The sequence below is a fragment of the Oncorhynchus masou genome, chromosome 15 (assembly GCF_036934945.1).
Source record: "Oncorhynchus masou masou isolate Uvic2021 chromosome 15, UVic_Omas_1.1, whole genome shotgun sequence".
NCBI classification, from domain to species: domain Eukaryota; kingdom Metazoa; phylum Chordata; class Actinopteri; order Salmoniformes; family Salmonidae; genus Oncorhynchus; species Oncorhynchus masou.
In genome coordinates this window covers 47,558,079-47,585,548 of record NC_088226.1, presented here as the reverse complement: position 1 = coordinate 47,585,548, position 27,470 = coordinate 47,558,079, and the positions used below count along the sequence as shown (strand labels likewise).

Sequence of the window (27,470 nt, the reverse complement as noted above, 5' to 3'; positions counted from 1 at the left end):
GGGGACTATTATTTTAGACGCACAAGACAGTTCCTATGAGTTTGACTTGCAGAGGACGGTCAAAGTAAATTAATAAAGGTAAATCCGAATTTATTTCTCAAACTGGAGTCCAAGACGAACTCTAGTGTTTTAAGAGAGTAGCGATCATACAAAGGCAACTTTAACGTGTTTACACGTACTATCTTTATTGGTGCATTGCTTCAGATCAGCTAGCTAAGTAACGACGCTAGGCAAGACTGCAATGACATGACATTGAATCTGTTACCCACATTACTAGATATTAATAAAACCACAGTTAAAAGGTGGTAATCTCGGAAACTACTGGCAATTGCAAACGAATGTCAGTTGAACTCGATATGTCACTTATGGAAGCCCATTCCCGCCACAATCAATTTCGAGATACTCAAATCAAAATGTTGACGTACGATCTAAAAATGTATACTATTTCAACATTGAGACGCGTGAGTCAAAAGTTTGATATACTATATAAAAATGTTGAATCATGATAAATGGTTGGCTATCGCAATATGTTAAGCAACATAAGATTGTTCGTTTTTTGTTTTTGTAGCATTGTGTGCGGATGTCCATGTATTCTTATGTTGCAGACGTCAGTATTGCCCCAGCACTTTTGATTTTGTTTAATTAAAATGTTGCCACATAAAGATGGACAACAAAGTAACTTTATTTATACTGATTTGCCACAAGATCTATCTACCTTTGCACAGATCATCTGTGCTTCAGTCTGATCAGACGTTGATCAATGAGATTTCAACTTTTATTCGCCCACTCAAACCAACAGTTATTTTTTAATTTCGGTACTATCGAGTTTGAAAACTATACTCGAATAATCAAATAAATGTCAATATTGTGTGTGAGGTTGAGACCACATTGTGATTGGATTTGGCCAAAACACACCATGAATTCAACAGGGATTATCGCCAATCCATGAATTGTGTTGAAAAGCATTAGCCGTTTTGTGACGTAGCTTCTCTACATTAAATAAGGATAAGAGCCTGAGCTAAGAATAGGGAAACAAACGGTATCAACTAAGACCTTTTTGATGTTGCACACTCTTGAAAAGCACTGATGTATAATACACTTTGCACCATAAGTACAATTGTATCTTCCAGACATAGGGTCTATACTACTGTTGGCTATTGTCATTCTGTGTAACGCAATTAGAGCTGTAACTTGGAACAGCATTGAGTAAACCTTTGTCCATGTAAAAACGTGTGTTGCGAAAGTCAAGAACGGTTTAAATAAATGTATTGCACCACCAAATAGATGTATAAATAAAAGCTTTTTAAAAAGACACTGTTGTAACAGGCTTTGATGCTTTTAACTTCTTAAGAACTATTTTATGCCCTTCCACTGCCCCCCTTGCGGTCAGTTGCATATTTCAGGCAGGTTGACATCGCCTGTAGTATTTCTGCCTCTGTGGCCTTTGATTCGCCAAGACTCACACTTGATGTAAAGTGGGAAAACAAATATTAGCTAGAGAAAGTATTCAAATGTCATGTAAAATGTCATGATTTGTCCTCCACTGTACATATAATGCTGCAAAGCGTAGAGTCCTCAAAGGCACTCATCCCCTTGTTTCCTTTCATATTCATCGTTGACAGGAGGCTTGTTTGTCAGGGTTCTGTATAGAACACAAACTATGTACCGTACAAGCAACACACCATGACCTAATTTAAAGAAGTGAAACAAATATGGTAATAGTTTATCAGTGGATTGCTCTCTTCACCTGGTCCGGGATGTCTTTCCCCCCCAGCTTTGAGATCTGAGATATCTCATTTAACAAAAATACATTAATGCATTCCACATGTACTGGAATCTTCCATTTAGTACTGCATTGCAATATGTCATTCAATTCATACCAATGGAACATTTAATTTCTCACCATGTATTTTCAGAAATCATTCTCCATTAGCTGCTCTTCCATCTTTAGTAATAATTCTTCTTTCTCATTCAGGTTGAAGTCGAATTCCTTAACCGGACTCGTCGACTGTCCGTTAAAAGGTCACTAATCTAAAAGGTCACAACAACAAAAATGTATTGTTAAAGTCGTTTATTTATTGTTTACTTCCAAATATTACAGCCTAATTTCAATATCATAAAAAATAGTTGTCATACTTGCTTCCGGCATAGGAAAAGGACCTGAGCCTTTTCAGTGCTTTGGTGAGGGGGGATCTCATCTGAAGAGGCAGGAGACCTCAGTCTCCCACTTGACCTGTCCTCTGAGCATGAGGGCTCAATATTCTCTGCAGTAAAATACATCATGGCAATTCTTGGTACAGATAAAATACCTTTCCCAATTGTTCAAGGATGAGAATAAGGGGTTTGCTTATGTTGTGAAGGGCCGTCCTCACCGTCATTACATGGTGGTTTGTGCTGTGTTTTAGCCTTTTGCTTCTTGGTAGCAGTGGCACAAGTTTTCTGGTGCTTCGGGCATATTTTGGTGGGGGCTTGGGTAGACCTTTGCCTGAAAATAAACATAGAAGTGCAAAATAACATCCAGCCTTTTCTACACACATGTTATGCAGTTAACTTTTATTGATGTGGGAGAAGGCTTCTCAAAAGTCAGCCAAACACACATACCAAACTTTAATCAAAAATTCTTCAACATGCCAAAGTTAACCTCCCGAGCCACTACCCCCCCTAGCCTGGAAATACAGAGGGATTTCAGCTCAGTTAAAAATTACAAATAAAAACAATTAATTACATTAGTATTGAAGTTTTAGGGCTCTGTTCAATTAGTAAAGCTCAAGTGTTTCCGAGTTTACTGTGAATGCAGTCTCCGCTACAGCAGGAACATCGCTTTTACATTTAAATCTTTTGGGGTGGTGGGAATGGGCTTCCATAGTCAAGGACTGTTCTTCCATAGGCTGTCACCTGGGCGTTTCAGGAAGTGGTATCTTCTCATTCAGGAACCATGGAGTTGTTGTGTGCCCGTCTCATGAGGAACCAACGCCGTTGCCTACCTGCCTACCTGTCTAGAAGCTTTCAAACCTCCCATTGCCGACAGAGACAATCAACAACCAGGAGTACATTACCTTCAACAGAACTCTACTCAACCAACACATGTCGGATTCTACGGCAGCCCGAAACCACAGACTCTGTTTGTCAACTTCAATTGAAGCCATCTTCATCTCAGAGACAACTTTTCTCATCTGAGAATGTAAGAACAGTACTTTTCCCAGTGGGGACACCTAGACCTGACCCTGCTGTCCACTGTCTCCCTGTTATATGGCTGTCTAAGCATGGACAGAACTTCTTCCATACCTCTACTCCTCACCGCTCCCTGCCTGCGCCTCTCATATGGCTGGTACTCAAACCCCTGCAGAAGATAGTGGCTATTATACTGGGCAGGTAAGATACACGTCCGAGTGTCGTCTCAGTCCATCTACAGTGCATTCAAAGTATTCAGAACCCTTCACTTTTTCTACATTTTATTACATCACAGCCTTATTCTAAAATGGATGAAAGTTTCTTTCCCTCCTCATCAATCTACACATAACACCCAATAATGAAGAATCTCCAAAAAGTTTTGACATTTTTGCAAATGTATAAAAATAAAAATGTATCACATTTACATAAGTATTCAGACCCTTTACTAAGTAAGTACTTTGTTGAAGCACCTTTGGCAGCGATTACAGCCTTGTGTCTGACGCTACAAGCTTGGCACACCTGTATTTGGGGAGTTTCTCCCATTCTTCTCTGCAGATCCTCTCAAACTCTGACAGGTTGGATGGGGAGTGTTGGTGCACAGCTAGCTTCTGGTCTCACCAGAAATGTTTGATCGGTTTCAAGTCCGGGCTCTGGTTGTGCCACTCAAGGAAATCAGAGACTTGTCCCGAAGCCACTCCTATGTTGTCTTGACTGTGTGCTTAGGGTTGTTGTCCTGTTGGAAGGTGAACCTTCGCCCCAGTCTGAGGTCCTGAGTGCTCTGGAGCAGATCTCTCTGTGCTTTACTCCGTTAATCTTTCCCTCGATCCTGACAAGTCTCCCAGTCCCTGCCGCTGAAAAACATCCCCACAGCATGATGCTGCCACCACCATGCAGTGCCTGGTTTCCTCCAGACGTGATGCTTGGCATTCAGGCCAAAGAGTTACATTTTGGTTTCATCAGACCAGAGAATCTTGTTTCTTATGGTCTGAGAGTCCTTTAGGTGCCTTTCGGCAATCTCTAAGCAAGCTGTCATGTGCCTTTTGCTGAGTGGCTTCTGCCTGGCCATTCTACCATAAAGGCCTGATTGGTAGAGTGCTGCAGAGATGGGAGAACCTTCTAGTATGACAACCATCTCCATAGAGGAACTCTGGAGCTCTGTCAGAGTGACCATCGGGTTCTTGGTCAAGGCCCTTCTCCCCCGATTGTTCAGTTTGGCAGGGGGGCCAGCTCTACGAAGATTCTTGCTGGTTCCAAACTTCTTCCATTTCAGATTGATGGAGGCACTGTGTTCTTGGAGTCCTTCAATGCTGCAGACATTTTTTGGTACACTTTCCCAGATCTGTGCCTTGATGCAATCCTGTCTCGGAGCTCTACAGGCAAGTCCTTCAACCTCATGGCTTTGTTTTTGCTCTGATAAGCACTGTCAACTGTGGGACATATTGACAGGTGTGTGCCTATCCAAATCATGTCCAATCAATTGAATTTACCACAGGTGGACTGCAATCAAGTTGTAGAAACATCTCAAGATGATTAATGGAAACAGGATGCACCTGAGCTCAATTTAGAGTCTCATAACAAAGGGTCTGAATACTTATGTAAATAGGGTATATCTGTTTTCTATTTTTAATAGATTTGCAAAAATGTCTAAACCACTTTTTCGCTTTGTCATTATGGGGTATTGTATGAAGATTGATGAGGGAAAAATGTAGTTGATGCATTTTAGAATCATGCTATAATGTAACAAAGTGGAAAAGGTGAAGGGTTCTGAATACTTTCCGAATGCACAGTACATTGATACGGTTTATGATGGTAAGATAGACGTTGCTGCTACATGGTGTTTTTGGTGTCTCTGTCTCTAGTAGTGCTACATGGTGTTTTTGGTGTCTCTGACTCTAGTAGTGATACATGGTGGTGTCTCTGTCTCTAGTAGTGATACATGGTGGTTTTGGTGTCTCTGTCTCTAGTAGTGATACATGGTGGTTTTGGTGTCTCTGTCTCTAGTAGTGCTACATGGTGTTTCTGTCTCTAGTAGTGCTACATAGTGTATCTGTCTCTAGTAGTGCTACATGGTGTCTCTGTCTCTAGTATTGCTACATGGTGTCTATGTCTCTAGTAGTGCTACATGTTTTTTTTGGTGTCTCTGTCTCTAGTAGTGCTTCATAGTGTTTTTGGTGTCTCTGTCTCTAGTAGTGCTACATGGTGTCTCTGTCTCTAGTATTGCTACATGGTGTCTATGTCTCTAGTAGTGCTACATGGTGTCTCTGTCTCTAGTAGTGATACATGGTGTCTATGTCTCTAGTAGTGCTACATGTTTTTTTTGGTGTCTCTGTCTCTAGTAGTGCTTCATGGTGTCTCTGTCTCTAGTAGTGATACATGGTGTCTATGCCTCTAGTAGTGCTACATGGTGTCTCTAGTAGTGCTACATGGTGGCTCTGTCTCTAGTAGTGCTACATGGTGTTTTTGGTGTCTCTGTCTCTAGTAGTGCTACATGGTGGTGTCTCTGTCTCTAGTAGTGCTACATGGTGTTTTTGGTGTCTCTGTCTCTAGTAGTGCTACATGGTGGTGTCTCTGTCTCGAGTAGTGATACATGGTGGTTTTGGTGTCTCTGTCTCTAGTAGTGATACATGGTGGTTTTGGTGTCTCTGTCTCTAGTAGTGATACATGGTGGTTTTGGTGTCTCTGTCTCCAGTAGTGTTACATGGTGTCTCTGTCTCTAGTAGTGCTACATGGTGTCTCTGTGTCTAGTATTGCTACATGGTGTCTATGTCTCTAGTAGTGCTACATGGTGTGTCTAGTAGTGCTACATGGTGTGTCTAGTAGTGCTACATGGTGTCTCTAGTAGTGCTACATGGTGTCATTAGTAGTGCTGCATGGTGTCTCTGTCTCTAGTAGTGCTACATGGTGTTTTTGGTGTATCTGTCTCTAGTAGTGCAACATGGTGTCTCTGTCTCTAGTAGTGCTACATGGTGGTTTTGGTGTCTCTGTCTCTGGTGTTATATGGTGTCTCTGTCTCCAGTAGTGTTACATTGTGTCTCTGTCTCTAGTAGTGTTACATGGTGTCTCTGTCTCTAGTAGTGCTACATGGTGGTTTTGGTGTCTCTGTCTCTGGTGTTGCATGGTGTCTCTGTCTCCAGTAGCGTTACATGGTGTCTCTGTCTCTAGTAGTGTTACATGGTGTCTCTTGTCTCTAGTAGTGTTACATGGTGTCTCTGTCTCTAGTAGTGCTGCATGGTGTCTCTGTCTCTAGTAGTGCTACATGGTGGTGTCTCTGTCTCTAGTAGTGCTACATGGTGTCTCTGTGTCTAGTATTGCTACATGGTGTCTATGTCTCTAGTAGTGCTACATGGTGTGTCTAGTAGTGCTACATGGGGTGTCTAGTAGTGCTACATGGTGTCTCTAGTAGTGCTACATGGTGTCTCTAGTAGTGCTACATGGTGTCTCTAGTAGTGCTACATGGTGTCTCTAGTAGTGCTACATGGTGTCTCTAGTAGTGCTACATGGTGTCTCTGTCTCTAGTAGTGCTACATGGTGTCTCCGTCTCTAGTAGTGCTACATGGTGTCTCTAGTAGTGCTACATGGTGTCTCTAGTAGTGCTACATGGTGTCTCTAGTAGTGCTACATGGTGTCTCTGTCTCTAGTAGTGCTACATGGTGTCTCTAGTAGTGCTACATGGTGTCTCTAGTAGTGCTACATGGTGTCTCTAGTAGTGCTACATGGTGTCTCCGTTTCTAGTAGTGCTACATGGTGGTTTTGGTGTCTCTGTCTCTAGTAGTGCAACATTGTGTCTCTGTCTCTAGTAGTGCTGCATGGTGTCTCTGTCTCTAGTAGTGCTACATGGTGTTTTTGGTGTATCTGTCTCTAGTAGTGCAACATGGTGTCTATGTCTCTAGTAGTGCTACATGGTGGTGTCTCTGTCTCTGGTGTTACATGGTGTCTCTGTCTCCAGTAGTGTTACATTGTGTCTCTGTCTCTAGTAGTGTTACATGGTGTCTCTGTCTCTAGTAGTGTTACATGGTGTCTCTGTCTCCAGTAGTGTTACATGGCGTCTCTGTCTCTAGTAGTGTTACATGGTGTGTCTGTCTCTAGTAGTGTTACATGGCGTCTCTGTCTCTAGTAGTGTTACATGGCGTCTCTGTCTCTAGTAGTGTTACATGGTGTCTCTGTCTCTAGTAGTGTTACATGGTGTCTCTGTCTCTAGTAGTGTTACATGGTGTCTCTGTCTCCAGTAGTGTTACATGGCGTCTCTGTCTCTAGTAGTGTTACATGGCGTCTCTGTCTCTAGTAGTGTTACATGGCGTCTCTGTCTCTAGTAGTGTTACATGGCGTCTCTGTCTCTAGTAGTGTTACATGGTGTCTCTGTCTCTAGTAGTGTTACATGGTGTCTCTGTCTCTAGTAGTGTTACATGGTGTCTCTGTCTCTAGTAGTGTTACATGGTGTCTCTGTCTCTAGTAGTGTTACATGGTGTCTCTGTCTCTAGTAGTGCAACATGGTGTCTCTGTCTCTAGTAGTGTTACATGGTGTCTCTGTCTCTTGTAGTGCTACATGGTGTCTCTGTCTCTAGTAGTGCTACATGTTGTTTTTGGTCTCCCCTCTCCTCTAGGAGTATCAGGAAGTGGTGGTTGGCTCTCCCGCCCAATAAGCAGCAGCTCGTGCGTCAGAGGGTCTGGCGTCGCCGTTGGCAGCTGGTGGCCGGGGGTATGGTTGCTATGGTGATCATGGCAAGTTTCTTCCTGACTCATCTGGACGAATCGCCCATCACGGGACGCACACGCCTCCTAGTGTTCAGTAGAGAGAACTACATGGAGCTGGCTGCAGTGACAGGAGATGGGGTGAGAGCAATAACTGTATATATCAATGGCCATCCATCACTTGACACCATTCATTCCTTTGTGAAGACTCAATAGCGCGTTGAAGACAAATGAAGTCTGTTAAGATAACTTCTCATGGAGACGTAACATGCACGGTTTGAGCTACTCCAGGAAGTGATGTTGCAGGCTAGCCCAGTACTGCCCTCTCTCATTGAATAACTCAAGTTGAAGGCTGACCGGGTTACTGCAGGCAACCATTAGCAACAAATGATCCTTAACTTCTTCTGTGTGTGGTTCAAGGATATATATGTGGTGTTTTAGAAGCAATTATTGATATCATAATTGTCTTGAAAAATGTATTCCATTTACTATAATGGGGGAATCCTGTTTTCTGCTAACAATGCCTGCAGTACTGTGGACAGAGAGGGGGTGAGGAGAGATGCTGTTAACCTTGTGGGCCATATTTAATCTAATAATATTTTTCAACCATTCAGATGAACCTGTTTTAGGAAATTATGATTTCATATATGATATATTATAAACCTGGTGGTTCGAGCCCTGAATGCTGATTGGCTGAAAGCCGTGGTGTATCAGACTGTATACACTGTTCTGATTACATTGGTAACCAGTTTATAATAGCAATACGGCTAAGGCCTGTATCCAGGCACTCCGCATTGCGTCATGCAGAGGAACAGCCGTTGGCCTTATACCACCCCCCCCCGGGCCTTATTGCTTAATGATAATATAATAGTAGTTCAGTAACTGACTCTTGTTTGTGTCCTCAGTGCATGGAGGATGTTGATTTAACTGTGTGTGTGTTCTACCCAGTACATGGAGGATGTTGATTTAACTGTGTGTGTGTGTGTGTTCTACCCAGTGCATGGAGGATGTTGATTTAACTGTGTGTGTGTTCTACCCAGTACATGGAGGATGTTGATTTAACTGTGTGTGTGTGTTCTACCCAGTACATGGAGGATGTTGATTTAACTGTGTGTGTGTGTGTGTGTTCTACCCAGTACATGGAGGATGTTGTGTTTGTGTGTGTGTGTGTGTGTTCTATCCAGTACATGGAGGATGTTGATTTAACCGTGTGTGTGTGTTCTACCCAGTACATGGAGGATGTTGATTTAACTGTGTGTGTATGTTCTACCCAGTGCATGGAGGATGTTAATTTAACTGTGTGTGTTCTACCCAGTACATGGAGGATGTTGATTTAACTGTGTGTGTGTTCTACCCAGTACATGGAGGATGTTGATTTAACTGTGTGTGTGTGTGTTCTACCCAGTACATGGAGGATGTTGATTTAACTGTGTGTGTGTGTGTTCTACCCAGTACATGGAGGATGTTGATTTAACTGTGTGTGTGTTCTACCCAGTACATGGAGGATGTTGATTTAACTGTGTGTGTGTGTGTTCTACCCAGTGCATGGAGGATGTTGATTTAACTGTGTGTGTGTTCTACCCAGAACATGGAGGATGTTGATTTAACCATGTGTGTGTGTTCTACCCAGTACATGGAGTATGTTGATTTAACTGTGTGTGTGTGTGTGTTCTACCCAGTGCATGGAGGATGTTGATTTAACTGTGTGTGTGTTCTACCCAGTACATGGAGGATGTTGATTTAACTGTGTGTGTGTTCTACCCAGTACATGGAGGATGTTGATTTAACTGTGTGTGTGTGTGTGTGTGTGTGTGTTCTACCCAGTACATGGAGGATGTTGATTTAACTGTGTGTGTGTGTGTGTTCTACCCAGTACATGGAGGATGTTGATTTAACTGTGTGTGTGTGTGTTCTACCCAGTACATGGAGGATGTTGATTTAACTGTGTGTGTGTGTGTTCTACCCAGTACATGGAGGATGTTGATTTAACTGTGTGTGTGTGTGTTCTACCCAGTACATGGAGGATGTTGATTTAACTGTGTGTGTGTGTGTGTTCTACCCAGTACATGGAGGATGTTGATTTAACTGTGTGTGTGTGTGTGTGTGTGTGTGTGTGTGTGTGTGTGTGTGTGTGTGTGTTCTACCCAGTACATGGAGGATGTTGATTTAACCGTGTGTGTTCTACCCAGTACATGGAGGATGTTGATTTAACTGTGTGTGTGTGTTCTACCCAGTACATGGAGGATGTTGATTTAACTGTGTGTGTGTGTTCTACCCAGTACATGGAGGATGTTGATTTAACTGTGTGTGTGTGTGTGTGTGTGTGTGTGTTCTACCCAGTACATGGAGGATGTTGATTTAACTGTGTGTGTGTGTTCTACCCAGTACATGGAGGATGTTGATTTAACTGTGTGTGTGTTCTACCCAGTAAATGGAGGATGTTGATTTAACTGTGTGTGTTCTACCCAGTACATGGAGGATGTTGATTTAACTGTGTGTGTGTGTTCTACCCAGTACATGGAGGATGTTGATTTAACTGTGTGTGTGTGTGTGTTCTACCCAGTACATGGAGGATGTTGATTTAACTGTGTGTGTGTTCTACCCAGTACATGGAGGATGTTGATTTAACTGTGTGTGTGTGTGTTCTACCCAGTACATGGAGGATGTTGATTTAACTGTGTGTGTGTGTTCTACCCAGTACATGGAGGATGTTGATTTAACTGTGTGTGTGTGTGTGTGTGTGTGTATGTGTGTGTGTGTGTGTGTGTGTGTGTGTTCTACCCAGTACATGGAGGATGTTGATTTAACTGTGTGTGTGTTCTACCTAGTACATGGAGGATGTTGATTTAACTGTGTGTGTGTGTGTTCTACCCAGTACATGGAGGATGTTGATTTAACTGTGTGTGTGTGTGTGTTCTACCCAGTACATGGAGGATGTTGATTTAACTGTGTGTGTGTGTTCTACCTAGTACATGGAGGATGTTGATTTAATTGTGTGTGTGTGTGTTCTACCCAGTACATGGAGGATGTTGATTTAACTGTGTGTGTGTGTGTGTGTGTGTTCCACCCAGTACATGGAGGATGTTGATTTAACTGTGTGTGTGTGTTCTACCCAGTACATGGAGGATGTTGATTTAACTGTGTGTGTGTGTGTTCTACCCAGTACATGGAGGATGTTGATTTAACTGTGTGTGTGTGTGTTCTACCCAGTACATGGAGGTGTTGATTTAACTGTGTGTGTGTGTGTGTGTTCTACCCAGTACATGGAGGATGTTGATTTAACTCTCTAGTGTGTGTGTGTGTTCTACCCAGTACATGGAGGATGTTGATTTAACTGTGTGTGTGTGTCCTACCCAGTACATGGAGGATGTTGATTTAACTGTGTGTGTGTGTGTTCTACCCAGTACATGGAGGATGTTGATTTAACTGTGTGTGTGTGTTCTACCCAGTACATGGAGGATGTTGATTTAACTGTGTGTGTGTGTGTGTTCTACCCAGTACATGGAGGATGTTGATTTAACTGTGTGTGTGTGTGTGTGTGTTCTACCCAGTACATGGAGGATGTTGATTTAACTGTGTGTGTGTGTGTTCTACCCAGTACATGGAGGATGTTGATTTAACTGTGTGTGTGTGTGTTTTACCCAGTACATGGAGGATGTTGATTTAACTGTGTGTGTGTGTGTGTGTGTTCTACCCAGTACATGGAGGAATTTGCTGAGTTGATGGTTCCAGAGAAGGACCCTCGTCACCAGGTGGTGAAGAGAGTGGTGGAGCACCTGGCCCAGAGGAACAAAGACATCCCAGAGGTCTCCTCTGTTCCATGGAGAGTCCACTTGGTCGACAGCCCTACTGTCAACGCTTTCGTACTGCCTGTGAGTCCCAGCCCCTGGTGTGTGTGTGTGTGTGTGTGTGTGTGTGTGTGTGTGTGTGTGTGTGAGTGAGTGAGTGAGTGAGTGAGTGAGACTTGTTTGTTTTTATTCCCAGTCCAGTTCAAAACATGCAGACGAAACTGGCAAGCGCAGATCCACACAGTAAGTTGACTGTTTGTATGATACCTGTCTCTCTCCTCTAGAATGGAAAGGTGTTTATGTTCACTGGGATGTTGGAGGCCGTTGCAGATGTTCACCAGCTCACCTTCATCCTGGGACATGAGATGGCCCACGCAGTGATGGGACATTCTGTGAGTATACAGCCTTTCTGTCTGTCTCTCTCTAGTGGTGGGACACTGAGTATACAGCCAGGCCTTTGTCTGTTTCTCTCTCTAGTGATGGGACACTGAGTATACAGCCTTTCTGTCTGTCTCTCTCTAGTGATGGGACACTGAGTATACAGCCAGGCCTTTCTGTCTGTCTCTCTCTAGTGATGGGACACTGAGTATACAGCCAGGCCTTTCTGTCTGTCTCTCTCTAGTGATGGGACACTGAGTATACAGCCTTTCTGTCTGTCTCTCTCTAGTGGTGGGACACTGAGTATACAGCCAGGCCTTTGTCTGTTTCTCTCTCTAGTGGTGGGACACTGAGTATACGGCCTTTCTGTCTGTCTCTCTCTACTGGTGGGACACTGAGTATACAGCCTTCCTGTCTGTCTCTCTCTTGTGGTGGGACACTGAGTATATAGCCTTTCTGTCTGTCTCTCTCTAGTGATGGAACACTGAGTATACAGCCTTTCTGTCTGTCTCTCTCTAGTGGTTGGACACTGAGTATACAGCCAGGCCTTTCTGTCTGTCTCTCTCTAGTGGTGGGACACTGAGTATACAGCCTTTCTGTCTGTCTCTCTCTAGTGATGGGACACTGAGTATACAGCCAGGCCTTTCTGTCTGTCTCTCTCTAGTGGTGGGACACTGAGTATACAGCCTTCCTGTCTGTCTCTCTCTTGTGGTGGGACACTGAGTATATAGCCTTTCTGTCTGTCTCTCTCTAGTGGTGGGACACTGAGTATACAGCCAGGGCTTTCTGTCTGATTCTCTCTCTAGTGATGGGACACTGAGTATACAGCCAGGGCTTTCTGTCTGTTTCTCTCTAGTGGTGGGACACTGAGTATACAGCCAGGGCTTTCTGTCTGATTCTCTCTCTAGTGGTGGGACACTGAGTATACAGCCTTTCTGTCTGTCTCTCTCTAGTGGTGGGACACTGAGTATACATCCAGGGCTTTCTGTCTGTCTCTCTCTAGTGATGGGACACTGAGTATACAGCCAGGCCTTTCTGTCTGTCTCTCTCTAGTGATGGGACACTGAGTATACAGCCTTTCTGTCTGTCTCTCTCTAGTGGTGGGACACTGAGTATACAGCCTTTCTGTCTGTCTCTCTCTAGTGATGGGACACTGAGTATACAGCCTTTCTGTCTGTCTCTCTCTAGTGGTGGGACACTGAGTATACAGCCTTTCTGTCTGTCTCTCTCTAGTGGTGGGACACTGAGTATACAGCCTTTCTGTCTGTCTCTCTCTAGTGATGGGACACTGAGTATACAGCCTTTCTGTCTGTCTCTCTCTAGTGATGGGACACTGAGTATACAGCCTTTCTGTCTGTCTCTCTCTAGTGATGGGACACTGAGTATACAGCCTTTCTGTCTGTTTCTCTCTAGTGATGGGACACTGAGTATACAGCCCAGGGCTTTCTGTCTGTCTCTCTCTCAAGTGGTGGGACACTGAGTTTACAGCCTTTCTGTCTGTCTCTCTCTAGTGGTGGGACACTGAGTATACAGCCAGGCCTTTGTCTGTCTCTCTCTAGTGGTGGGACACTGAGTATACAGCCTTTCTGTCTGTCTCTCTCTAGTGGTGGGACACTGAGTATATAGCCTTTCTGTCTGTCTCTCTCTAGTGATGGGACACTGAGTATACAGCCTTTCTGTCTGTTTCTCTCTAGTGATGGGACACTCTGTGAGTATACAGCCTTTCTGTCTGTCTCTCTCTAGTTTTTGGACACTGAGTATACAGCCAGGCCTTTCTGTCTGTTTCTCTCTAGTAGTGGGACACTGAGTATACAGCCTTTCTGTCTGTCTCTCTAGTGATGGGACACTGAGTATACAGCCTTTCTGTCTGTCTCTCTCTAGTGATGGGACACTGAGTATACAGCCAGGCCTTTCTGTCTGTTTCTCTCTAGTAGTGGGACATCTGAGTATACAGCCTTTCTGTCTGTCTCTCTAGTGATGGGACACTGAGTATACAGCCTTTCTGTCTGTCTCTCTCTAGTGGTGGGACACTGAGTATACAGCCTTTCTGTCTGTCTCTCTCTAGTGATGGGACACTGAGTATACAGCCAGGCCTTTCTGTCTGTCTCTCTCTAGTGATGGGACACTGAGTATACAGCCAGGCCTTTCTGTCTGTCTCTCTCTTGTGGTGGGACACTGAGTATACAGCCTTTCTGTCTGTCTCTCTCTAGTGGTGGGACACTGAGTATACAGCCAGGCCTTTCTGTCTGTCTCTCTCTAGTGATGGGACACTGAGTATACAGCCAGGCCTTTCTGTCTGTCTCTCTCTAGTGATGGGACACTGAGTATACAGCCTTTCTGTCTGTCTCTCTCTAGTGGTGGGACACTGAGTATACAGCCAGGCCTTTGTCTGTTTCTCTCTCTAGTGGTGGGACACTGAGTATACAGCCTTTCTGTCTGTTTCTCTCTAGTGATGGGACACTGAGTATACAGCCTTTCTGTCTGTCTCTCTCTAGTGGTGGGACACTGAGTATACAGCCTTTCTGTCTGTCTCTCTCGAGTGATGGGACACTGAGTATATAGCCAGGCCTTTCTGTCTGTCTCTCTCTAGTGGTGGGACACTGAGTATACAGCCTTTCTGTCTGTCTCTCTCTAGTGGTGGGACACTGAGTATACAGCCAGGCCTTTCTGTCTGTCTCTCTCTAGTGGTGGGACACTGAGTATACAGCCTTTCTGTCTGTCTCTCTCTAGTGATGGGACACTGAGTATACAGCCAGGCCTTTCTGTCTGTCTCTCTCTAGTGATGGGACACTGAGTATACAGCCTTTCTGTCTGTCTCTCTCTTGTGGTGGGACACTGAGTATACAGCCAGGCCTTTCTGTCTGTCTCTCTCTAGTGGTGGGACACTGAGTATACAGCCTTTCTGTCTGTCTCTCTCTAGTGATGGAACACTGAGTATACAGCCTTTCTGTCTGTCTCTCTCTAGTAATGGGACACTGAGTATACAGCCAGGCCTTTCTGTCTGTCTCTCTCTAGTGATGGGACACTGAGTATACAGCCAGGCCTTTCTGTCTGTCTCTCTCTAGTGATGGGACACTGAGTATACAGCCTTTCTGTCTGTCTCTCTCTAGTGGTGGGACACTGAGTATACAGCCTTTCTGTCTGTCTCTCTCTAGTGATGGGACACTGAGTATACAGCCAGGCCTTTCTGTCTGTCTCTCTCTGTGGTGGGACACTGAGTATACAGCCTGTCTGTCTGTCTCTCTCTAGTGGTGGGACACTGAGTATACATCCAGGCTGTCTGTTTCTGTCTACAGCCTTTCTGTCTCTCTAGTGGTGGGACACTGAGTATATAGCCTTTCTGTCTGTCTCTCTCTAGTGATGGGACACTGAGTATACAGCCAGGCCTTTCTGTCTGTCTCTCTCTAGTGATGGGACACTGAGTATATAGCCTTTCTGTCTGTCTCTCTCTAGTGATGGGACACTCTGAGTATACAGCCTTTCTGTCTGTCTCTCTCTAGTGGTTGGACACTGAGTATAAAGGCCTGGCTGTCTACTCAGTGTCCCATCACTAGAGAGTGATGGGACACTGAGTATACAGCCAGGCCTTTCTGTCTGTTTCTCTCAAGTAGTGGGACACTGAGTATACAGCCTTTCTGTCTGTCTCTCTCTAGTGATGGGACACTGAGTATACAGCCTTTCTGTCTGTCTCTCTCGAGTGATGGGACACTGAGTATACAGCCTTTCTGTCTGTCTCTCTCTAGTGATGGGACACTGAGTATACAGCCTTTCTGTCTGTTTCTCTCTAGTGATGGGACACTCTGTGAGTATACAGCCTTTCTGTCTGTTTCTCTCTAGTGATGGGACACTCTGTGAGTATACAGCCTTTCTGTCTGTCTCTCTCTAGTGGTTGGACACTGAGTATACAGCCAGGCCTTTCTGTCTGTCTCTCTCTCTAGTGGTGGGACACTGAGTATACAGCCTTTCTGTCTGTCTCTCTCTCTAGTGATGGGACACTGAGTATACAGCCAGGCCTTTCTGTCTGTGTCTAGTATACGTATGTGAGGATTTTGAATAGGACTGAATAGTGTGTCCTCACAAGGTTAGTTATACAAGACTGTGTGTGTTGGCTCGTTGCTTGCCTGGGGGCTACACAGAGTCGTGTCCTGTTCCGTGCCGAGTGACTCATCAGCTTCAGTCATGCTACAGTACTACTGGTCTCCTCCTCTCTCTCATCCACGTCACCTCACCTGACCTACAGCTCAGATCTGTCGCAGGTCTGCAGAGATGATGCCATTAATTGCATTGGGGTTGTATCATCAGTCACTAGTTCTAAGAAGCTCACAGACAGAGTCCTTTAGATGTCTGAGACGCTAATGTTGTTTCTGGACTGAGGGTACAGCTGTTTTAAGTAGAGAGTCTCATCCCTTTTCAATGAACTCAGAACAGCTGACTGTTCTAATCGGATATGGCTCTTGCTCTGAGAGAAATGTTTGGCGTAGTTTCTGATCCTTTCCTCTGAGACCTGTATTTACCCTCCAATACAGGACAGTTTAATTAGATGATGAAAATGAATATGGATTCATCAGTTCCAGCCTCACCCTGGGTGTCTGCTGTTAGATTCACCATTTCCTAATGTAATCTCCATATTAGGTCTGAATTTAGAGTTCAGATGAAATAGGTGGGAACAATCAATACACTTAGAGAATTATTTATTTATTGCTTTTCTACTTTCTCTCTCCCCTCCCTACTTTTTTCTCTCTTTTCTCTCCTTCCCTCCCTTCCTCCCACCCTCCAGGCAGAGCAGGCCAGTATGTCTCATGTGGTAGACTTCCTGTCTCTGATCCTGCTAACAGCCACCTGGGCCGTGTGTCCTCGAGACAGCATGGCTGTACTGGGACAGTGGTTACAGACGAAGCTCACACAGGTAACGGACACATATCAGGACTTTTCATGTGGTGAAAGATATGTTTAACTAATCTCTGTGTCTCTCTCTCTGTGTCTCTCCCTGTGTCTCTGTCTGTGTGTCTCTTTCTCTCTCTGTGTGTGTGTCTCTCTCTGTGTGTCTCTGTGTCTCTCTGTCTGTGTTTCTCTCTCTCTCTCTCTCTCTCTCTCTGTCTCTCTCTGTCTCTGTGTCTCTCTCTGTCTCTGTGTCTCTCTCTCTCTCTGTGTGTCTCTGTCTCTGTCTCTCTCTCTGTCTCTGTCTCTCTCTCTCTCTCTGTGTGTCTCTGTCTCTCTCTGTCTATTTTTCTCTCTCTGTGTGTCTCTCTCTCTGTGTCTTTCTCTCTGTCTCTCTCTCTGAGTATACTCTTTCTCTCTGTCTCTCTCTGTGTGTATATAGCCTTTCTGTCTCTCTCTCTGTCTCTCTCTCTCTCTCTCTGTGTCTCTCTCTTTCTCTCTCTGTGTGTCTCTCTCTCTCACTGTCTTTCTCTAGTGTCTCTCTCTCTCTGTCTCTCTCTCTGTCTTTATCTCTGTCTCTCTCTCTGTCTCTCTCTCTGTCTCTCTCTCTGTCTGTCTCTCTCTCTGTGTGTCTCTCTCTGTGTGTCTCTCTCTGTGTGTCTCTCTGTGTGTCTCTCTCTGTGTGTGTCTGTCTCTGTGTCTCTCTCTGTCTGTCTCTCTGTCTCTTTGTCTCTGTGTCTCTCTCTGTCTTTCTCTCTGTCTCTCTCTCTCTCTCTGTCTCACTCTCTTTCTCCCTCTCTCTCTCTCTGTGTCTCTCTCTCTGTCTCTCTCTGTGTCTCTCTCTGTCTCTTTCTCTCTCTCTCTGTGTCTCTCTGTCTTCCTCTCTCTTGCTGTCTCTCTCGCTGTCTCTCTCTCTGTCTCTCTGTCTCTGTCTTTGTCTCTCTCTCTCTCTCTGTGTGTCTCTCTGTCAGTTCTTGTTTGATCGTCCTTATAGCAGGAAGTTGGAGGCAGAAGCTGATCAGGTTGGACTCCAGCTGGCTGCCAAGGTACAGGATAGGACAGTAGCTCTGTCTCACTCTTGCCTCCTGACCCTTCTGCATATGCTGACTAAACTTACAGCTGCCTACAGTGCACTAGATGGCGATGTTGTCAAATATAGAATTTCTCCCACTCTTCTTACCGTCAACCTGTTCTGGATGCTGTAGTAATGTATCGTTTCAGTGACAACCATACAGGCGCCCAGGGTTTGTGTAACCCAGTCTGTCTCTCCCTCCAGGCATGTGCTGATGTGCGGGCAGGGCCAGTGTTCTGGCAGCAGATGGAGATCAGTGACCAGCTGAGAGGAGAACCTACAGTACCAGAGTGGCTCTCTACACACCCCTCTCACAAGAACAGAGTTACACAGCTGGACCGGCTGGTCCCACAGGTAGCAAGCATGCAGGGCAGAGAGAGAAAGAGAGAGGGAGAGAGACTCGTCCACACACACCAGTATACACTGTCACCAAGGGTCTATATTCAGAGGGATTGGGTTAAATGCGGAAGACTCTTAAATGGCTGTGTGTTGGTGGTATGCACATGACCGATGAGTCTGCTATACCTGGTCTCACACCGCAGGCAGTCAGAACAGTCCACGTGACTTCCTGGTGTTGCTAATGTACAGAAGCACATCACATGGCCTGAAGACTGTGGTCTAGGAGGAGAACTCCATCAGAGCTGTAGGATTGAGCTGGGAGTCTAGTCTAACGAGACACCTACAGATGTCGGAGCCTAATTTGACCCCATTCGTCGCAGGAGGAAAATAATCCTGCAGCAATGGGATTTTAATATCTGAATAAATATTTACTCACTGCCAGGGGGCAGCTGAAGGCGTTTGTTTTGTATACAACGCACACCGTACCTACCTTATACCTTATGTAGGCTACATGCAGGCTACAGCATGTCTCGTGTGACTTCTTATTGTAGAGGTAGATGCAGGATACAGCATGTCTCGTGTGACTTCTTATATAGAGGTAGATGCAGGCTACAGCATGTCTCGTGTGACTTCTTATTGTAGAGGTAGATGCAGGCTACAACATGTCTCGTGTGACTTCTTATTATAGAGGTAGATGCAGGATCATGTCGTGTGACTTCTTATTGTAGCAGGTAGATGTCTCGTGTGACTCTCTACAAGCATGTCTCGTGTGACTTCTTATTGTAGAGGTAGATGCAGGATACAGCATGTCTCGTGTGACTTCTTATTAGAGGTAGATGCAGGTACAGCATGTCTCGTGTGACTTCTTATTGTAGAGGTAGATGCAGGATACAGCATGTCTCGTGTGACTTCTTATATAGAGGTAGATGCAGGATACAGCATGTCTCGTGACTTCTTATATAGAGGTAGATGACTTCTTCTTAGAGGTAGATGCAGGATACAGCATGTCTCGTGTGACTTCTTGGTAGAGGTAGATGCAGGATACAGCATGTCTCGTGTGACTTCTTATATAGAGGTAGATGCAGGAGCATGTCTCTGTCTGCATGTCTCAGTGTGACTTCTTATATAGAGGTAGATGCAGGCTACAGCATGTCTCGTGTGACTTCTTATTGTAGAGGTAGATGCAGGATACAGCATGTCTCGTGTGACTTCTTATTGTAGAGGTAGATGCAGGCTACAACATGTCTCGTGTGACTTCTTATTGTAGAGGTAGATGCAGGATACAGCATGTCTCGTGTGACTTCTTATTGTAGAGGTAGATGCAGGCTACAACATGTCTCATGTGACTTCTTATTGTAGAGGTAGATGCAGGCTACAACATGTCTCGTGTGACTTCTTATTGTAGAGGTAGATGCAGGATACAGCATGTCTCGTGTGACTTCTTATTGTAGAGGTAGATGCAGGCTACAGCATGTCTCGTGTGACTTCTTATATAGAGGTAGATGCAGGATACAGCATGTCTCGTGTGACTTCTTATTGTAGAGGTAGATGCAGGATACAGCATGTCTCGTGTGACTTCTTATATAGAGGTAGATGCAGGCTACAACATGTCTCGTGTGACTTCTTATTGTAGAGGTAGATGCAGGCTACAGCATGTCTCGTGTGACTTCTTATATAGCGGTAAATGCAGGCTACAGCATGTCTCGTGTGACTTCTTATATAGAGGTAGATGCAGGCTACAGCATGTCTCGTGTGACTTCTTATTGTAGAGGTAGATGCAGGATACAGCATGTCTCGTGTGACTTCTTATTGTAGAGGTAGATGCAGGATACAGCATGTCTCGTGTGACTTCTTATATAGAGGTAGATGCAGGCTACAACATGTCTCGTGTGACTTTTTATTGTAGAGGTAGATGCAGGATACAGCATGTCTCGTGTGACTTCTTATATAGAGGTAGATGCAGGATACACAATGTCTCGTGTGACTTCTTATTGTAGAGGTAGATGCAGGCTACAGCATGTCTCGTGTGACTTCTTATATAGAGGTAGATGCAGGATACAGCATGTCTCGTGTGACTTCTTATTGTAGAGGTAGATGCAGGATACAGCATGTCTCGTGTGACTTCTTATATAGCGGTAAATGCAGGCTACAGCATGTCTCGTGTGACTTCTTATATAGAGGTAGATGCAGGATACAGCATGTCTCGTGTGACTTCTTATTGTAGAGGTAGATGCAGGCTACAGCATGTCTCGTGTGACTTCTTATATAGAGGTAGATGCAGGATACAGCATGTCTCGTGTGACTTCTTATATAGAGGTAGATGCAGGCTACAGCATGTCTCGTGTGACTTCTTATATAGAGGTAGATGCAGGATACAGCATGTCTCGTGTGACTTCTTATATAGAGGTAGATGCAGGACAGCATGTTCTTACTTCTTATTGTAGAGGTAGATGCAGGCTACAGCATGTCTCGTGTGACTTCTTATATAGAGGTAGATGCAGATACAGCATGTCTCGTGTGACTTCTTATATAGAGGTAGATGCAGGATACAGCATGTCTCGTGTGACTTCTTATATAGAGGTAGATGCAGGATACAGCATGTCTCGTGTGACTTCTTATTGTAGAGGTAGATGCAGGCTACAACATGTCTCGTGTGACTTCTTATATAGAGGTAGATGCAGGATACAGCATGTCTCGTGTGACTTCTTATTGTAGAGGTAGATGCAGGATACAGCATGTCTCGTGTGACTTCTTATTGTAGAGGTAGATGCAGGATACAACATGTCTCGTGTGACTTCTTATGTAGAGGTAGATGCAGGATACAGCATGTCTCGTGTGACTTCTTATATAGAGGTAGATGCAGGATACAGCATGTCTCGTGTGACTTCTTATATAGAGGTAGATGCAGGCTACAGCATGTCTCGTGTGACTTCTTATTGTAGAGGTAGATGCAGGCTACAGCATGTCTCGTGTGACTTCTTATAGGTAGAGAGGTAGATGTGACTTCTTATATAGAGGTAGATGCAGGCTACAGCATGTCTCGTGTGACTTCTTATTGTAGAGGTAGATGCAGGCTACAACATGTCTCGTGTGACTTCTTATATAGAGGTAGATGCAGGATACAGCATGTCTCGTGTGACTTCTTATATAGAGGTAGATGCAGGATACAACATGTCTCGTGTGACTTCTTATATAGAGGTAGATGCAGGATACAGCATGTCTCGTGTGACTTCTTATTGTAGAGGTAGATGCAGGATACAGCATGTCTCGTGTGACTTCTTATATAGAGGTAGATGCAGGATACAACAGGTCTCGTGTGACTTCTTATATAGAGGTAGATGCAGGCTACAGCATGTCTCGTGTGACTTCTTATTGTAGAGGTAGATGCAGGATACAGCATGTCTTATTGTAGAGGTAGATGCAGGATACAGTGTGACTTCTTATAGAGGTAGATGCAGGATACAGCATGTCTCGTGTGACTTCTTATATAGAGGTAGATGCAGGATACAGCATGTCTCGTGTGACTTCTTATATAGAGGTAGATGCAGGATACAACATGTCTCGTGTGACTTCTTATATAGAGGTAGATGCAGGATACAACAGGTCTCGTGTGACTTCTTATATAGAGGTAGATGCAGGCTACAGCATGTCTCGTGTGACTTCTTATTGTAGAGGTAGATGCAGGATACAGCATGTCTCGTGTGACTTCTTATTATAGAGGTAGATGCAGGATACAGCATGTCTCGTGTGACTTCTTATATAGAGGTAGATGCAGGATACAACACATGTCTCTTATATAGAGGTGTGACATGTTTTTATTGTAGAGGTAGATGCAGGATACAGCATGTCTCGTGTGACTTCTTATATAGAGGTAGATGCAGGATACACAATGTCTCGTGTGACTTCTTATTGTAGAGGTAGATGCAGTTTTCATTAGGGGAAATCTTTATTTTAGATTAGGTAGAAAAAAATAGGCAGAAAAATTTTTATGGTTTCCTCAGTGTCTGTTTCCAGGGACACAGAGTCTACATGGATTTGAATCCTGCCCACTGCCCTTTAACTCATACATGAAGGTCTACGCATTCATTCCACATTTTTTACCGTGGTAATTCTGCGCTGTTACAGGGTTAAGACAGAAACAACTCAAAAGGTTAACAGTTTAGGCATTAATTGCGAGTGGTTAAGGTTAGGACTATGGTTTAGGGAAGGCTTAAAACAAGATCATTAAAGCGACGAGCCTATGTATCTTTAGTGCTCTTAGTGCCTACGAGAGCATTGTGAAAGGCCATAGCACAGTGGTCGAAGCAGCGCGCTCCAGCTCCAAGCCTCATGAGTTGGCGCCCAGTGCTGGGAGATATAGTGACTGAACCAGCATTAGTCCCACATGTTAATTGCTTTTATTTCAATGTTTTCAAGATGACGTTGGGAGGCGGCTTATGGTAGAGATATTAAAATTAAATGATCTGGCAACAGCTCTGGTGGACATTCCTGCAGTCAGCATACCAATTGCACGCTCCCTCAAAACTTGAGACATTTGTGCTATAGTGTTGTGTGACAATACAGAACATTTTAGAGTGACCTTTTATTGTCCCCAGCACAAGGTGCGCCTGTGTAATGATCATGCTGTTTAATCAGCTTCTTGATATACCACACCTGTCAGGTGGATGGAGTATCTGGGCAAAATGAGAAATGCTCACCAACAGGGATGTAAACATATTTGTACACAAAATATGATAAAAATATGCTTTTTTTTTGCATATGGAACATTCCTCGGATCTTATATTTTAGCTCATGAAACATGGGACCAACATTTTACATGTTATGTTTATATTTTTTTCCGTATATATTTACAAACGATACATCATCTATAAAACATGGAGGAGCATCCACACTGGAGGAAAGTTTATTGTTCGACAGTAGGCCCAAATCAGCTCACCAACTCAGCCAGGGAAACACAGTGTGACAATGGATAGGCTAACGGGTAGCCCACAGAATGTAGCCTATTGGATTATTGCAACCATCGATGGCACTAGATTACCAGCTGATGTCTCATTAAACCATCAATATGTGCTAAATTCACCTGCACAGCTGATCTCAATTACAGCCATTGTTGGCCTCCTCGTTACCGCTCCCTAAAAGATGACGTCGGTGTCACCTCCTTCGCCCTGCTTGCAACCGTTTTAAGATATGTTCGGCCTCTGGTTGGTCTTATCATCGGAACAACTTTTTGAACAGACTAAGGGCGATTTATCTATTTGACAAGCATCGGAAATAAAGTATTTCATCATTTAATCTACTGTGGCAATTTACCTGACACTTTGTATGAATGGAAACTCATGTTGGTGAATCTTACTGTTATTATTTTATTTGTTTCCTATTTATGTTATCCAAAAGTGTCTGGTATGGTCATTTCTTATCAAGATTGGGGGGTAAATTATCCCTGGTCTCCCCATATTTGAAATGTGTAAGCAAATCAAGTCAATCGGGGGAATTGAGTTATTTGTGCCTGAAGTGCGTGGGACGGAATCGAACCCACGTCGACATGGTCGGCCTTCATGTGTGTGGCCCTAAGAGTGGCGTAAAGCTCACCGTCATTGGACTGGAGCAGGAAACGCCTTCTCTGGAGTGATGAATCACGCTTCACCATCTGGCAGTCTGACGGACAAATCTGGATTTGGCAGATGCCAGGAGAACACTACCTGCTCAAATGCATAGCGCCAACTATGAAGTTTGGTGGGGGAGGAATAATGGTCTGGGGCTGTTTTTCATGGTTAGGCCCCTTAGGTCAAGTGAAAGGAAATCTCAACGCTACAGCATACAACGGCATTCTAGACGATTCTGTGCTTCCAACTTTGTGGCAACGATTTGGGGAAGGCCCTTTCCTTTTTCAGCATGACAATGCCCCTGTGCACAAAGCGAGGTCCGTACAGAAATCGTTTGTCGAGATTGGTGTGGAAGAACATGACTGGCCTGCACAGAGCCCTGACCTCAACCCCATTGAACACCTTTGGGATGAATTTGACCGCCGACTGCGAGCCAGGCCTCATCTCCCTACATCAGTGCCCGACCTCACTAATGTTCTTGTGGCTGAATAGAAGCAAGTCCCCCCAGCAATGTTCCAACATCTAATGGAAAGCCTTCCCAGAAGAGTGGAGGCTGTTATAGCGTCAAAGGGGGGGACCAACTCCATATTAATGCAAATGATTTTGGAATGAGAAGTTCGACGAGCAGGTGTCCACATACTTTTGGCCATGTAGGGTACGTACATACAAACACAAGACACACACACACACAGTATGCACACCACACACCCATATATCCTCACAGGCACAGTAGCACACAAACTCTCGTCTGATGGACAATTAGTGTTTTCTCCATCTGTTCCTCTCCTGCTAAAACAGACACACTCAAGGGTAAATACACTCCTGTGTGTCACACCGGGTTACATGCACACACACACAGACAGTTGGCATGCTACTGAGCCCTCTTGTTGAATCCCAGACTGGGACATTGACCTGTAGAAGTAGTGATCTGGATCTGTACAGTTTAGGGATGGATCTACTCACATCCACCGTGTGTGTAGGAGAGAAAACACACCTGATTAATGGACGGCCGAAATGTACCTTCAAAGAATCTTGTGGCCGTACTATCGTCTCTGACCACACAACATCTGCTGTCACTTTCAGTTAGTTTCCTGACAATTGTTCATTTTCAGTTGGGGGGGTACCGGTTACCTTCAGATTAGTCCCGTGAAACTTGCGAGGGTCGTAAGAGCAAAACGGAGAACACAGTGGGGTCACAGTAGTTTGTAGCCCAAACATTCGGACGCTACAAACAGATGTTGGTCCATCGACGGTACCAACTTCAGAAGAGTCCCCTGACCCTTGTGGGGGTCGTAGAGACCACCATTGTGTTCGAGAGTCTCCCCATTCCGTAGAGGGAAGACAGTTTTTTTTGGGGGGGGGGGGGGAATATCTCGTGGTCTGACAAATACCGCTCCAACTCTGCCACCTTTCATTGCAGATACGGACATCGGCGGATGCGGTGGCTTGAGACTCGTCCAAAAACACAGAAATCTCTAGATTAAACAGACAAAATTAAAAATATTGCGTTACTTTGACGTACCGGTGCGTCAATTGACTCCAGAGGGATAACACGCCACTGCCACACGCTGCTTTCATACGTTTCCACTATAACCTCTTTCTCTCTCTCTCTCCCTCTCCCCAGTACCTGGAGTTGAGGGAGAGCTGTTCCTGTCCTGCCCTCCCTGCTACAGACCCCAGAGCTGTCTTCGCTCAGAGTGTCAAAGTGCTGCTGGATGCTACTAGGGACCTGGAGGGAGAGGCGGGGAAGAGACTGAAACCACAAGCTCTGTCCCAGACCCCAACGTCAGACCACAGAAGGGCTCCACACCCAGGGGGACTGGCTACTGCCCTGCTAGCGTCCTCAGCCACAGGCTCACCTCCAGCCCTGACCCTAGACACTGCTACCCACCTCTAACCCCCGGGCCACTACCCTCGCCCCCCCCCGTCTTCCCAACCCCAGGCCTAGTTCCAGTCAGTGATTGTAGCTCCTTGATTGCTAATTGACTGATGTTTGTAAGGTCTTGTAAAATTGCAGTTGTCACCTGCTTCTGTGGAATTGCTGCAGAAAGGTTTCAGGTAGCGGTTCTGTTTACTGCGTGTAAGAGGGTACAGGGAGATGCTTTGAGTGTATAGTGTGAACACATAGAGATAGTATCCTGTTTTAATTGGAAGATTTCAAGTGGGGACATGCTGCACTCAATGGCCTAATGAGCATATACAGTGAGGTCCAAAATGATTGACTCCCCTGATAAAGATGAGCAGTAATGACTGTATAAATAAATATGACTAATAAATACATTCAAAATCAAAATTGACATCCCGGCCCTAAAGATTGACACCTCTAAAGTAAAGTAGTCAAACGTGTGTATTTTGTCCCATGTTCCTATCACGCAAAGCTTGGGACTCTACAAACCTGTTGGATGCATTTGCAGTTTGTTTTTGGTTGGGTTTAAGATGATTTAGAATATATTTCTCGACACTTCTACATTCTACCACGGATTTTTTTTTTTTTTACCTTTATTTAACCAGGCAAGTCAGTTAAGAACAAATTCTTATTGTCAATGACGGCCTGGGAACAGTGGGTTAACTGCCTGTTCAGGGGCAGAACGACAGATTTTTACCTTGTCAGCTCGGGGGTTTGAACTTGCAACCTTCCGGTTACTAGTCCAACGCTCTAACCACTAGGCTATGCTGCTGCATAATCCTGAATGAATTGTGAATAATGATGAGTGAGAAAGTTAGAGGGTCAAAGATCATACCCCCCAACACATGCTAACCTCTCACCATTACCAATAACAGAAGAGATTTAACAAGTGATTGTTCAAACTATGGCTACACATATGCAGATCTATACACACCTCACCGAAACTGACAACCAATCATTTAACAGGATTTCCGAAATCACGTTTGTAGGGAATATGAAGGTCAGAACATCTCAACTTTACAGTATATAAAAGAGTAAAAGACTAGATTGAGTTATCCTCTCTTTCCAAAGACCACAACCTGGAAGTCACTTAACATGTGAAATTAACCTCTTTGATTGACCAAAACTGGGAACATATAAATAACATTCTAACAACATTGAGGAAATGTCTTGGTCACCCTGATACAAACCATGTAAGAATGTCCTTCAGAAAGTACTCATACCTCTTGACTTATTCACATTTTGGTTTTCTGGGTAGACCGTGTGTAGGCACTGTGTCCTGTATGTCACCTACTTTATTTACACTGTCGTGTCCATCCATCACCACCTGTTGCAATGTGTTTTTGTGGTAATGTGGCCATCAAGTTCATTTAAATGAGTTTTATGTCTCGCCCTGAAGGAATGGTATTGTGTTGTATTTTAGTGTCAAAGATCTTTGTGGAATCATAGAAATGTGTAGTTTTGTACAAATCATGTATTGAACTAGCCAAAGAACATATTTTTTATACTAGAATGTTCATCTTAGAACCTGACAACCTACAAATGAATGGGTTTTGAGGTAAAGCTGGTCTAGTGTGGTTTGTCGTTGTAACGTAAGTGTGAATGACTGGGTTCTAACCTTGGTTGACCGTGTTAGCACACTGAGC

The 27,470-nt window shown here is 44.4% G+C and overlaps 1 protein-coding gene across 3 annotated transcripts; it reads left to right on the top strand.

Annotated features, from left to right (window-relative positions):
- oma1 (OMA1 zinc metallopeptidase) lies at positions 1 to 27,381 on the top strand. Of its 3 annotated transcripts, none has more exons than XM_064989487.1 (9): positions 1 to 78; positions 2,931 to 3,372; positions 7,773 to 8,001; positions 11,559 to 11,732; positions 11,933 to 12,040; positions 16,804 to 16,932; positions 17,876 to 17,950; positions 18,181 to 18,330; positions 25,543 to 27,381. In XM_064989487.1, the coding sequence occupies exons 2-9, from the start codon at positions 2,936 to 2,938 to the stop codon at positions 25,813 to 25,815; spliced, it is 1,575 nt and encodes a 524-aa protein (XP_064845559.1). In that variant the 5' UTR covers positions 1 to 78; positions 2,931 to 2,935; the 3' UTR covers positions 25,816 to 27,381. The 3 variants fall into 3 exon arrangements, with proteins under 3 accessions (XP_064845559.1, XP_064845560.1, XP_064845561.1); XM_064989488.1 differs by having other exon boundaries at positions 8 to 78; positions 1,976 to 3,372; XM_064989489.1 differs by having other exon boundaries at positions 9 to 78; positions 2,888 to 3,372.
- The last annotated feature ends 89 nt before the right edge of the window (positions 27,382 to 27,470 follow it).